General features: G+C 39.9%; 1 protein-coding gene across 11 annotated transcripts in view; it reads left to right on the top strand.

Moving 5' to 3' along the window:
- Positions 1 to 8,179, top strand: part of ENAH (enabled homolog (Drosophila)) — a 258,824-nt gene extending 250,645 nt beyond the window's left edge. For all 11 annotated transcript variants that reach the window (XM_019516522.1, XM_019516521.1, XM_019516524.1 and 8 more), the window contains 2 exons: positions 3,003 to 3,060; positions 4,920 to 8,179. In XM_019516522.1, coding sequence (XP_019372067.1) covers positions 3,003 to 3,060; positions 4,920 to 4,957 — 96 coding nt within the window. In that variant the 3' untranslated portion in view covers positions 4,958 to 8,179. The remainder of the gene's footprint in view (positions 1 to 3,002; positions 3,061 to 4,919) is intronic.
- Positions 8,180 to 13,127: the final 4,948 nt, after the last annotated feature.

Below are 13,127 nucleotides of genomic sequence, written 5' to 3'. Positions count from 1 at the left end.
GATACTGAGATCTCATGTAAAATTTATTCCCAAATTGGTTACTTCCTCTTAAACCAATCAGTTGAGTTGCATGTGTTCTTCCCAGACCATATTCCACATTAAGGAAGAAGAAATTACTCACTTTGAGGCTCTGTAGTACTTGCAGAGAGCGACAAATCTTTTACATTGTTCTAATATTTATTTATTTGACTACAGTGGCCATGTTGGCTGTCCAGGCCATTTTATCACAGAGACTATAAAAATGACTAACATAATATTTCATTTAGTTATTAGATAGCTAGTTATACCTCTTCCACTGATGGTTTCTGGCTTACTTCAACAAAGCCCTTTCTAAAATGTGCCTGTCTGAAATATGCTAAGCTCCTGCATGGAGCAGTTTCTCATGTTTATCAAGCAGTAGGCATGGGATTGGCTACTAAATTAAATACCAAATTTGGGAGAGCAGTACTCAAGCCTGTTCAGCTGACACAGCAGCCACTCCTTAGTTCCACTATACAGAGAGAATGCTGCTAGCTAGTAGGGGTGTGCGAATCAGGGCCTATTTAATTTGGATTCAGATTTGGCTTGAATCAGGAACAGCAATTTAATTTGTTGATTCAGATCACTGTCCCTGATTCGATTCAGCTGAATCAGCGGCAAACATGGAAGTGGACCAGAAATACTTCTGGGTCCGTTGGGGAGCACACAGGCTACCCCCGTATCCCCCTGGCTTGGCAATCGACAATGGGGGGGGACCCGAGAGCCAGGAGTTACCAGTTACTGGGGGGGAAGAGGGGGGTCTTATACACTCCCCTGTAGACTTGGAAGTGGACTGGAAGTACTTCTGGTCCACTTCCGAGTCTGCTGCTGAGCGCACTGGGAAGTGCCCCAGCATCACAGCATTCACGAACTGCCTGCTACCTAGAGGTATGTAGTAAAAACATTTAAAGCTGTGTCTATATCCGAATCGCTGAATCTTTCCGAATCTCTCCAGATCAATTCAGAGGGTTCTGATTCAATTCGAAGAGATTCAAGGGTCCTCTGATTCGATTCGGATTCAGAGATTTGGCCGCCGAATCTCTGCTGAATTGAATCGGGGACCGAAGCTTCGCACAGCCCTGCTAGCTAGTTGCCTAGAATGGGGATGCACACTTAAATCTGTTATGAGACTTGTTACTTGAACCACAATAGTAAGTAACAGTTCCTTTGAATAATAAGTAAGTGCACGGTTCCTTTGAATAACATTTTTTCAGCTACAACAATATCTATCATTTTAATGATAACTGCAGATGATGAGATAATACTGTATTTACTTGCATACTACATGCGCCCAAGTAAAACATTACCTTGTTTTTTGGAAGGCAGAATATAGAGAAAGAAAAAGATATTGCCAAAGTCATGGCCAGCTGTGTTCCAGCAAGTCCTCCTGGAAACAGTGTCCAGGAAGTGTGGTACCCCAGGAGAGGCAACAAACTTCCTGGTGTGGCAGAAGAGCAGTAAGGCTAGTCCCCAGGCCCTTTTAAGAGTAGTAAAAGTGTTACTTCTACTATACAGAGTTCTTTATGCCATATTTTCTTGCATAAAACACATGTGTTTACCTCTAAAATGAGCTGGGGGAAATATGGGTGTGTATTGTATGTAAGGATGTATGCATCTTCACCAGGGATCCAGAGATTTGACAGCAAGAAGGGAGGCTTGGGAGCTGTGGCAATGAATGCTGCCACTGCTCCCCCTGCTGCAAATCTGTGGTCCCTGCAGGGACTCTACTGGCCAGCTCACATGGTCCTGCGTGCTGAATTGGGCTGGCACACAGGGGTAGTCCATTAGCAAACCCACCATGTAGTCCCAAGAGTGGCATGCTGGATTGGGCCCTGGCACACAGTCCCTGATCTCAGGTACTTACCCATACTCCAAGATAAAATATTTTTTCCTTCTTAGGGCCCTCAAAAATAGTCTGTTATATTCAGCGGTGTGTTATATATGAGAAAATACATTAAGTTCCTGTAAGAAAGCATTGCTTCCACAACACAAGCATCAACAAGATGCTACAGACTTCATACAGCAGCTCCCTTGCCCTCAGGCAGCTCAGTGACTCTTCACCCAAAAGCTACTGTCTCACCATCAGCTATGAGAGGGTTAACATTGGGGTTTGCCTCAGCTACTTGCTGCTCCAGGGAGGAGTGACAGCCATTTTAGCAGAGTGTCCACATGCTTCTTTTTCTCCCTACTTCTATTCCAGTGGAGAAAAATCAGCTTCCCCACTTAAGGCACACCCCCTAGTCTTGCAGGACTGATTGTCTGGGGGAAGAGTGCATGTGGTATGCAAGTAAATAGTTGCAGTCTTTTGGATGTCAGTTTGTTGTTCCCATTGATTACTGAGCATGCCAAGATTAAAAGTACATCCCTGTAGGAACAGTCAGTACTTCTTCCCACTCTGCTTTTAAATGAATTCATGAAATATAATGATCTACAATATCAAATCAGAAATGGGAAATAGGAAGAGAAAAGGGTAAATGTATAAGAACTTTAACTTGAATAATTTTGGTTAGTGCCCAAATTCTAGTTGTATTTTACATATGTAACTGAGAATAATTAGACCCTTGCTGATTTAATTGTTTTAGGTTCTTTTTTTTGTTCATTTTCTTTTTTTTACCTTGTTTACAGGATAAGTCTTATTTCTGGCTGTGCCTGATAGTTTTAAGAAAATGACACCCCTTATTGTGGGGAGCACATGCATGAAATCTGTGCAGTAAATCTTTGCAACTGGACTATTTCCTTATTCAGGTGATAAGCATTACAGAAATCATATATACAATGATTTAGACAGGAGGTTTTAAAATTTTCTGCTTGTTTTACTGGCATTTTATTAGGTCTTGCTGACTTTTGATGATATAGACACAGGATGAAATACCTTTTTCAAAGATGTTGCAAAATGAGCAAAGATTAGAATCATTTTGGATTTCCTTTAGCTGAAAGGCTAATCTTGAGAAATACACTAGAATTATGTATCTTCTGATCCATAGGACATTTTAGATGAAATGAGAAAGGAATTAACAAAATTAAAGGAAGAACTCATTGATGGTGAGTAAAGATCTATTCCATATATATTTTTCATTCTTAAGTCATATAGACTGGATAAGCACTTACTAAAACTTGTCTGACTGTAAAAAAACATGTAGTTTGTTTTCAAAATTTTCCTACCTTCTGAAGATGATAGATTGGCAAGATAATAGTAAAACTGCTCTAACATACTCCTTTTCTCATTTGCGATGTAATAAGAGAAATTAACTATTTTGTTTGTTGCTCTTGCAAAATGAGATGATTTACATCTTATCAGGTTTATGGATAGAGGAATGATTATACAGTTGTCTCAGAATGAATTGACAGGTGCAGGAATTGATCAATATCATACTTGCAGGGACAAAGGTGAGCAGTCTCACAGGATTCCTTTAATTTATGAGCTGACAAGTCTTTGTTCTGTAATCTACCACAATTGCATCAGAGGGTTTGGGGTACAGATTTCAAAGCAATGCATATTTAGCTCCTAAATTCCATAAACACACTTTTAAGCAGCAGTTTTATAGTTACTTAAATATAGTATGAACTATGCATAATCCCATTAGTTCATAGCCAAAAAGCTCACAGTTTCCCATATAATTATATGGTAATTTCATTGGGCTGGGCCCCAACAGAGTCAACAGCATTTCAAGCCACGGTGACCTCAGTCAGCACTGCTCAGTAAGTGTGTGTACTCCAGATCCTCCCCCACAAAGGTTCCATGTACTAATTAGCCCACTACTCATGACTGGAACTGGGAGTTCTTGTCATGACTCCTGAGATTCTCCAACAATGTATATGTAGATGAGGTGCAGGGCAACTTGGTTCAGCTCCAGCTCATGGAGGGCTGGGCCACACTAATCATATGTGACAGGCTGAGAGGGGGGGCAACAAAGGGATTCTGGGTGAAGTTTGGGGCTGCATCTGGCAATCTTTGTCAGATATTTAAGGCAGGTGAAGAAACAGAAATCATTGGAAATGGAAGCGAAAGGCACAGCTCAGCTGTGGGAGTGAAGAAGTCAAAATGCATTCAATGTTTTTGCTCACCATAACTTGAAAAAGAGCTGGCACTGAGTTGGCACTGCATGCAGTGGCTATTACCATGCATTTTATACAGATGGGTTGTGCTTGGCTGAGGTCAGATAATTTTGGTATCGAAGGGAGAGCTGCCTTTGGTCTTCTTGCTGCTGACCTAGTCTTGTAATACTTGGTGCCAGTTTTTTGTGAAGAGAACACCCACCTGTTTGTTGTTATTTTAAATGGCTGAAAAAGAAGTTCCCATCAGTATATGTTTGCCCAATACTGGCTATACGTTTCTAGTTACGTTTAGTGTTAGCTGCATGTACTGAGCTTTGTGGCTGGTTTCCATTACTGAGAACATGCTGCTTTCCTTGTATGCAAATATAAGATGATTATTTTTTCCCCATGTTGATTGGAGAAAAAACCTCATCTTGTATTTGAGTAAATACAGTAGTTTTGTTTTGTTTGTTTGTTTTAGCCACTTTTGTAGTAGAATCTTGGGTGGGGTGGAGTCTCAGGGATTTTTGAATGCCTGAGACTTCAGTATGATAATTCAGTTCGTATAACAATTCATGATAATACTAGTGTAGTAGAATGATAGTTGCCTCCTTTCCTATTATGGAAAAATATTTTTTCTATATAGAGATGATTAAAATTATGACATTTTCTGTTATGTCAAGCCAAAATAAAATACAGTATACTTTTTAATAAGATAGCTTCTTAACTTCTTGTGGTAGCGTTAATGTTTTATTGTTAACTTCATACAGAACTATCTTTAAAAGGTCAGTTCTATCAGTTTGGCCAGTCCCTTTTTTATTTAGGATGTGGAATTTATTCATTTTCCTTGTTTTATTCCAAATCAGCAATCAGGCAGGAACTGAACAAGTCGAATACTGCATAGAAGGATTGGACTAAGCAGATGTGACTCTCTAACTTGGTATAAAACAGACTACATTTGTGAGCCGTTAGAAGAAAATGGGAGACAGACACTTGGAAGGAGGGAAAAGTGACATTCTGAAACCCGTCAGACGCATCACTGGTGATATGCTATTTCCCTCCTAGTTTGCTGCTTTTTTCTGACCTTTACAGCAGGTGGAAAAGAGTCTTAAAAGTTGCTGTAGTGATTATGCAGAAATTCCTATACCTGTCAGACAGCATCACAGTGCGTTGAAATATTCTCATGACAAGATAAAATCGCACATATTTCAGAATTCATTGTTAAAAAAAGAAAAAAGCTTGGGAAGGCTTTTCAGAGAGGTTTTCTTTATTAATGAAGAATTTAGCAAGTTATACAGTTGTACTGCAAATGTATCTCAGGTTTGTCTTCCTATCACATTTGATATTTCCATGAATAATTAAAAAAAATCAGGCGTGCACAAGTCCAGATCACAAAATATGAAACAATTAGAGCATACTTTAAAGGGCAATATTTGTAAGTAAATGACCTAGGAAGTGATAACATATCAAGTTTATGGAATTTTATTATGGGAAGCCTCTCTAGTTAGCCTTCATGCAATTTTGTAGACACAAAAAGCAAATACAGTCCAGAGTTTAAAGATGTAGATGCCTTCCTAAATTGTTACAACGCTTTACCAAATCTAAGACTTCTACATAATACAAATCAGTGGACAAATGTAAATCATTAGTATGTTGTAGATTTACAGTAGATTTTCAGGCTTTTTTTAGATTTATGCATGTGAACATTTTTGTAATGTAACACAACACGATCAGCTTTCTAATTAAAAAAAATGCATGTCACAAATATTAGGTAGCCTTTTCATTTTTAAGGCTTAATTAATGCCCAGGGGAAAAATTGGGATGAAGGATTTGTGGGGGGCGGGGGGGGTAATACTTTTGGTTTAACAGTTTTTTAATTAATTTCTGCACTATTTTTCCTTATATTTACATGCATGTGTAATAATGAGGAAAATGTTGTGACTTTTATCAGTAACCATGTTAATAGAACCAGGTACTTAATCCTTTTTATATCATTTCTTCAGCTATTTGTATATCATATTCAGTAACACTTCAGTAATTGTTCTTTGGAAGTTCTTAAAGTGTTGTTTCATTTTTAACTTGGTCAAAGAACAAACATTTGGTCATTTAAATCTGGGTCATTACCAAGGTGTACATTTGTTAGTACAAGAACTAACTGCTCCTGTGTTTTCTGAGGCTGATTTTTGACTGATCAAATAAGGGCAGTAGTTATAATGATGCATTAGAGCACAAGGTCACAGCAGAAAAAGGGAAGCTGAAGATCAGCAGTGGTGCAACATTCACTTTAGTGAATAATGTGAATGCTTCAGGGGAGACGATACCGTCTTTACTGTAGTTTAAAAAGTCAACACTTCAGCTACATAAATTTTTCTCCACCAACAAAGAGTAAAAGAATAAAAACTGCACAAGTCAGAGCCACAATGCTTTGGAAAATATTGCGGATCAAAATCTGCACTTGTTCCATTGTATCTTGAATTTCTCTGAACTGTAAGAGTGCCACCTTTGCTTTGTGATCTGTGCTAATCAGAAAAATTACTTACGATTTTGGAGAGATTATTCCTGTTTCAGTTTACTGGAGTTCATGCAGCTTTGCTCACAGGACATTAGCTTTAAATAGCATATCCTCTTCAAGTGCTGGACACCAAAACAAAGCAACAGCACTTATGCTTCCAAAAGGCTGGAATGAGGGTTTTTTCCAGTTTAAGCATTTTCCTGTTTCTATAGCCATTCATATTCTACGACTGGACTACAATGGAAATAATAGCTAAGTCAGTATATTATTTTTTCCAAAAAATACTCATTTTTCTGCATGCATTAGTGAAGGCATTAAAAAAAAATGCAGCAAGCTTGTAAAGTACTGTTTCCTTCTAAATAAGAGGAGGCATGTTCATCTTTCTTAATGTAACTTTTGTTTATGCAGATATTTCAATCTTAAGGAAATTTATCCTTGTGAGAAATCATGCTTTTTTTGTTTGTTGTTTTGTTTTAGAAAAAATTAAGAATAGCCTAGTGGAATAGTGTAATGGGTATAAGTGGTCCAAAATCAGATAAATGATTAAACTACTAGATTGTGAAAGAAACTGGTTTATGCACTAAACGCTTTGTGCCTTGGTCTAAAATTAACATGATTTCTGTTTAAAAGGGAAAAAAAAGGAACAGATGTCTTCTTTCGTGCTATTTCTGCATACATACTTCACATAATTGCAGATTGTTGAATTGGTCCTTTCCAGAAAACTTTATTGGATTAAAAATTACTGTAAACACTTGCTGTCATAATGACAGCTATGCCATTTATAGAGATTTCAGTAATTAGACTAACTACAGAAGCTAAGAGTATTTTGCTTACTGTTAAACTAAGTTCTTTAAAACCATGTTATGATGGTTCTCTGCTTTTGTACAGTGGATGTCTTAAGCTGGGTGCAGTTTAGGGATCCTTTCTAATTCCAGGAAGGTTCTGCTTTCCTCAACACTGTGATCTGATCTGTGATAAATCTGTACTATACACAAGTGGCTAATAAGTCAATTGCAAACAAACTGAATGTACGAATCTTAGTGCTGGTGCTGAAATCTCTTCAGATAGTTGTCATGATTTCAGGTTCATTGTTTAAAAAGTTTAAACATCAAGTGTCAATCAAAGCTGAAGATGAAACACTAATGAATGTTGAATTTTCATGCATTTAGTTTTACTTCCTTTTTAGGTTTTTTTCAGTTCATTCTCTGCTATTTTTACCATATTGTGTCATTTTAAATTTCTTACATGCTAACTTTGTTTGTTTGAGCGAATGAAATAAAATTGCAATATATACATGTTGCCACCATTCATTTGTGATGCTTAATTAAAAATAGATTCTACCTTTTAATTCTCAAATAGGTCTTAACGAATGTGAAAACTACCTTTTAATCCATGATTTCATCATGAGTTAGATTGCTGCTCTATTTCTGAATTTGAAAGGTTATTTTAAAAAATGCTCACTCTACAAAGAATGTAATCAAAGGGAATATGTACAATTCATGAATGAAAAGTACTGTATGTAAATTCAAAACTGTTGTAATTGTGTAACATGTTTGTATGGCCCCTGCTGTCAGTCAAACGTAGCACAGGGTTCTCATATCCAACAGAAACTATGAAAAATCCAGATCAGATTAGCCCAACCTTTTCTCTTTATTTTTTCCTGTATAATAAAATATTTAAACAATAATAATAAAAAGGGTCACCCTTAAAAATTAACATCATCTTCTACACAGCAAGAAAAATCTTGCTTAGAAAGTTTTTTTGGAAGTATGCTATAAGTAACTGTTTAACTATTTGTTTATTCGATTAGAACGGGGTGGGGGGATTTACCTTCTGTTCATCTTTTCCATTTGAGAAATGTGGGTTTCTTTTTTTCCCCTACTCCTTTAAATTGCTTCGTCATCTTTTGGGAATCCAAAGCAATATAGCCTTTTTTGTTTATTTGGTATGTTTTCCATAAGCTTCATTGATACCCTCTGTGCAACCCTGGAAGTGACAACATAATCAGCCTGCATTCACTCGTCTGCTTGCTGCTTGCATTTCAGAGTGTGTATGTCCATGCAACTTTTGTAAACTGTGACAGTTTTTAACAGGGGCTATTGAAGATTTTTATTAACACATGTGGTGAGCGTATTTTAAAAAAAGGCAAAATCCCCCTGCTTCTAGCAGATAATATTTAAATGGCCAAAGCTCAGTTTTTTGGGAAAATAATTTAAGACCGATTTCTTTCCCCATGACAAGGGGAGTACTTAAAGCCTGGGCTGAATCATTTAATGTACCTTAAAATTGCTACGGCCTATGCCCATGAAGCTTCTAATCCTTTAGAGTTGGAGTTTCAAACTCACTTGGGCCCTTGGGCCAGGTCCAGACCATGAAAAGCTTCAGGGGCTGCATCCAGACCTAGTGTTGACAGCAGAATGAGTGTTGGCAGCATAGGAGTTGATGCTCTTCACACCCCTGAATTATTAGCCTTTCTAGGAGACCTGTGGGCTGGGTGAAACAGCTTTGTGGGCCAGATTTGTCCCACCAGTCATATCTTTGACACCCCTGCTTTAGAGTACTGTTTACAGAGGCACCTCAGTCACTTAATGTCTTTACGCAGCTTCTTTAACATAGCTTTTCCAAAAACCTCAGCTCACCAGGCATTCAGGTCAGAATGGAAGTCCAGAATTTCACTGCTGAATTGTATGTTTGGTCTGTTGTTCATACACAGATGGTGTTGCGTTTTTCTGTGTTCCAAAAAATACAAAATAAAGAAGGTGCAGTAGCATGTAATGTAGTTACCATATGCCTGCTCTGCGCTTTATACAATCTTGTTTAAAGCTCTCCAGAATCAACTTCCAGAGTTTGATTTAACCCTTTGTAACGTGCTGAGGATTATCCAATATCTATTGAAATAGATGGGGAGGAAGGATATGGTTAACACTATCTATGCCAAGAACTTTAAAGTACAATAAAATAATAGCTAAGGCAGTAGTGCTTGAGGTTGAAAAAAATGATTTCAAGATTTTGTTAAATTTTCTGTCAGCGTAATCATAAAATTGGATAATTACAATGCAAATAAATCTGTTGCCCATAGAAGTCTTTACCTTGATAATCAAGTATGCAGCTTGCAAAGTGGAGAGAGGAATTTTATCTTTTTCCATGGGCTGTAAGAGAACAAGACATGAATAACTTGAGAGTAACAGGGGAAAAGCAAGCTTTCCAGAATCATATATATATTGTTATTGACATGATCCTTGTTACTGACAATAAGAACTTTCCTAAACATGACTAGTTAAGCCTGTTATTTTGTGACAGGAGGAAGAGAGAACAGAGCTGAATCTAAATATTTTTTTTTAAATTAAAAATACAGTGGAGCATACAGTAGGTGAAAGATGTTAACCTTCTCTCTCTCAAACCACCTCTTTTAAGGGAGTAATTTGTGTATACAGAAAAACTTACGGTATAAGTAGTAGGGATGTACCGGTAGAGGTGTGAGGGCCAATACTAATAGCTGATTTTTAAGGAGGCATATTGACTGATACAGCTGTTTGCAGCTGGTAAGCCTGTTGTGGTGGGAGGAGAGGGAAAGGATGTGAGGAGGGCAGATTAACACCCCCCGTGGTGAGGGATGGAAGGAATGGGGCAGGGGAAGATGCTGCCTGGCCAGGGCAGGATGCATGACAGAGCCACAGCTCGTGGGGGGGGGGAGGGGGAGGTGGCTCCCACGGCTGCATGCACCCTGGGAGTGCACAGGAGGGGAGGGGAGATGTGCCCCCAGATCTGCTCAGGACAGGCTGCAGCTGTGGGCTGGAGCTGGGGCTGCACCAAGCTTTTCTCAGCAGGGCTGGGCTCAGGGCAGGCAGTGGCAGTGCGTGGGGGGGCGGGGCTACGGTGAAATTTGGGGTGGCTGCAGGCCCCCCCCCCATAGCCCCCTCCCAGCACTGTCACCACAAAGCCTGCAGCTGCAGCCCTCCCTGCCCAGTGCAGATCTGGGGGCAAATCTGCCCCTCCCAGCCTTGCCCTTCCATGGTGTGGACAGTGGTGGGAGCCACCATGCCTTCTGCGCCCCCCGCTATACCCCCCGGACAGGTTGTGGCTCTGTCCTAAGCTCCCTTCACCCTGTCTGGGCAGTGTCTGTCCCTGCCCCACTCCCTGCCTCCCTCGCCATGGTGGGCGTTGATCTGTTCCCCCCATGCCCTTCGCCTCTGCTTCCACCACAACAGACTTACCAGCTGCATGCTGTTCTTCAAGCTGCCAGGCTGTGCTCCTCACTGCCTGCATGCTGTGCTGCGGCTGTGTGCATGCACAGGCATTTCTCAGTCAAATTATCAGCTGCATCAGGCTGATTTCTGATGCAGCCAATTTTCTTTATATCTGCCAATCTAATATTGGACCGATCTATTGGTGCACCTCTAATAAGTAGCTCTTATATCTCACTGGAAATCAAGGAAGAGCTTGGATGAAAGTGCAACAATGCAACATGATACTTGAAAACTAAGGAGAAAAATTGGCATGCTAATGTCTTTATCCCAGTAACTAATTTGCACTTAGCTTAAAAAGGCATTTCCCTGATTCAGCTGATTTAGGGTCCTATCCCAAGTCTTCACTTTGAAGTGTAACCTAAAATAATATAAATTGTTCAAAGTAAACTGTAATGTCAGAAAGGAAATGCAATAAACTTCATTTAGGCTGCTGACTATCCTCAGTAGGACCAAATCTGTCTAAAGTAGTGTTATTGCTTCAAGGACTATAGGAGAGCTCAGCAAAACAAACCTTAATAACTGGTCTTATTATAGTTCTGGACATCAACTGATAACATGAGTTAAGGGTGGCAGCTTTTTATTACCTGACACTTGAAGGAAAAATATAAATTGAAAATGGCTGTCAACATGAAAAGCTTTAGTGGGGCAAGAAAGTCAGAGAACTTTCCTCTTCAACAAACTTCTCTTGTAGTTTAGAATTGAAACAGCTGAACTCAGGACCATAATGTCTTCCCTAAAATCTGCTGCCTTGTAGACCTTGATGTCCTGATTTTACTAATTTAATATTGTTCCCTATGGGTTCTGCTGTATAAACCATGATATGAAAATGGGAATATGGACAAAGTGATGTTGAATGAATGGAATTTGATGGTGGCTCAGCTACCAAGCCCTACTTTTCAACTTGGGCCACCAGAATTTCTAACTGCAACAACTGAACAAGTTGGTGGTTCAGTTTCTTCTCTCTCTTTTTTTTTAATCATTTAAAATGTTATTGCTTCTTGTACAATAGATTGAATTAAAATCTGTTCTTCCTTCTTTCATGAAACAGGTTGGTTGTCAGTATGGTGGTTTCAGGCACCTGAGTCTACTGTTGCAGGAACTATCCTGCCCCCACTCCATGGCAGAGCTGCCCCCAAAAACTGCTTAGGGACCACAGTGCTAAATCTTATCTGAGACAGCTTTTACCAGCTCTCCAGAGAACTTTTTACATCCTTCTGGCCCTCCCCTTGTTGGGGATCAGAGTTGGATTGGCAATGTCATCCCCCACACTCGGGAACCACAGTTTCAACAGAAAAGCCTTAACGGGCTAAGTGTTTTGAAGGGAGGCATTTTAAGGACAAGGAGGACATTCATCTCAGGGGTAAGTCTTCTTAACAGTCCTGGGCTAAAGGGGAGAGCACGCTTCCAAAAGTCCCTGCTTTCCAGATGCAGCAGTGGATCTTCATCTTCCTAAGAAAAGAAGCTAGGCCCTAGATGCACAGTTTCCCTAATTAGGAAAAGTCTAGCTAACCACAAAGAAAGTAGATCCCAAAAAGGCAAATACACCTTAGCAAGCCTGCAGTTAATACTGAAGGAACAACTAAAGCAAAAATCCTTTGTTTTTCTCCTTAGTGGTAGTGTTTGCTCTACTTCAAGCATGCAGCATATAGTGCAGAATGTAGAGAAGCCTTCCCTGGCTTCAGTGTACTATGGATTGTCCCTGGCAGACTTTCAGCCCAAGGAGTTTCATTTGGCCAGGGAAAGCCTCTCGGATATGAAAGATGCATTCTGATTATCTGCTATGCACCTGTGCTCTCTTCCTTCCTCATCGGGAGAGGTGGGCACACAGCAAAAATAGCCATGTCACCACCACCGACAGGACAGCAGCCACTGCTGCCTAGGTCTGGAGCTGCCCTGTTATGCCTCAGCTACTAGGGAAAAGGACTGCCTTTCTCCCAGGCTGATTCCCTGTTAAACATATGGTGTCTTTCAGCCGGTCTTTGACCAGTCCAGGGGTCCAAGGGGATTTTATTTTCATAAAGCTGCTTCAGCATGGGATTACAGTGAGGCAAGTGAGAGAGCCCTTCTCTTGAAAAAGAAATCTACACTGAGTAAACCTGAAGAGGTGCTTGGTCACTCCTGAGCACTTACCATGATGCTAGCCAGCCTCATGGAGCAGGTAGGCAACCTCTCAGGTTTCTGGAAACGTCTAGCAGGCTGCATCCTCAGTTGAGGTATTTGTGCCTAAATCCCATCCATGTGACTGAGGGATTCCTGGGCCAGGGAGAATAGGATGCCATCCTTTAGTACAAGCATGGAAAAGCACAAGCATTCCT

The sequence above is a fragment of the Gavialis gangeticus genome, unplaced genomic scaffold (genome assembly GCF_001723915.1).
Source record: "Gavialis gangeticus isolate Ggan-Ray unplaced genomic scaffold, GavGan_comp1, whole genome shotgun sequence".
NCBI lineage: Eukaryota > Metazoa > Chordata > Crocodylia > Gavialidae > Gavialis > Gavialis gangeticus.
This window is presented reverse-complemented; position numbering and strand designations above follow the sequence as displayed.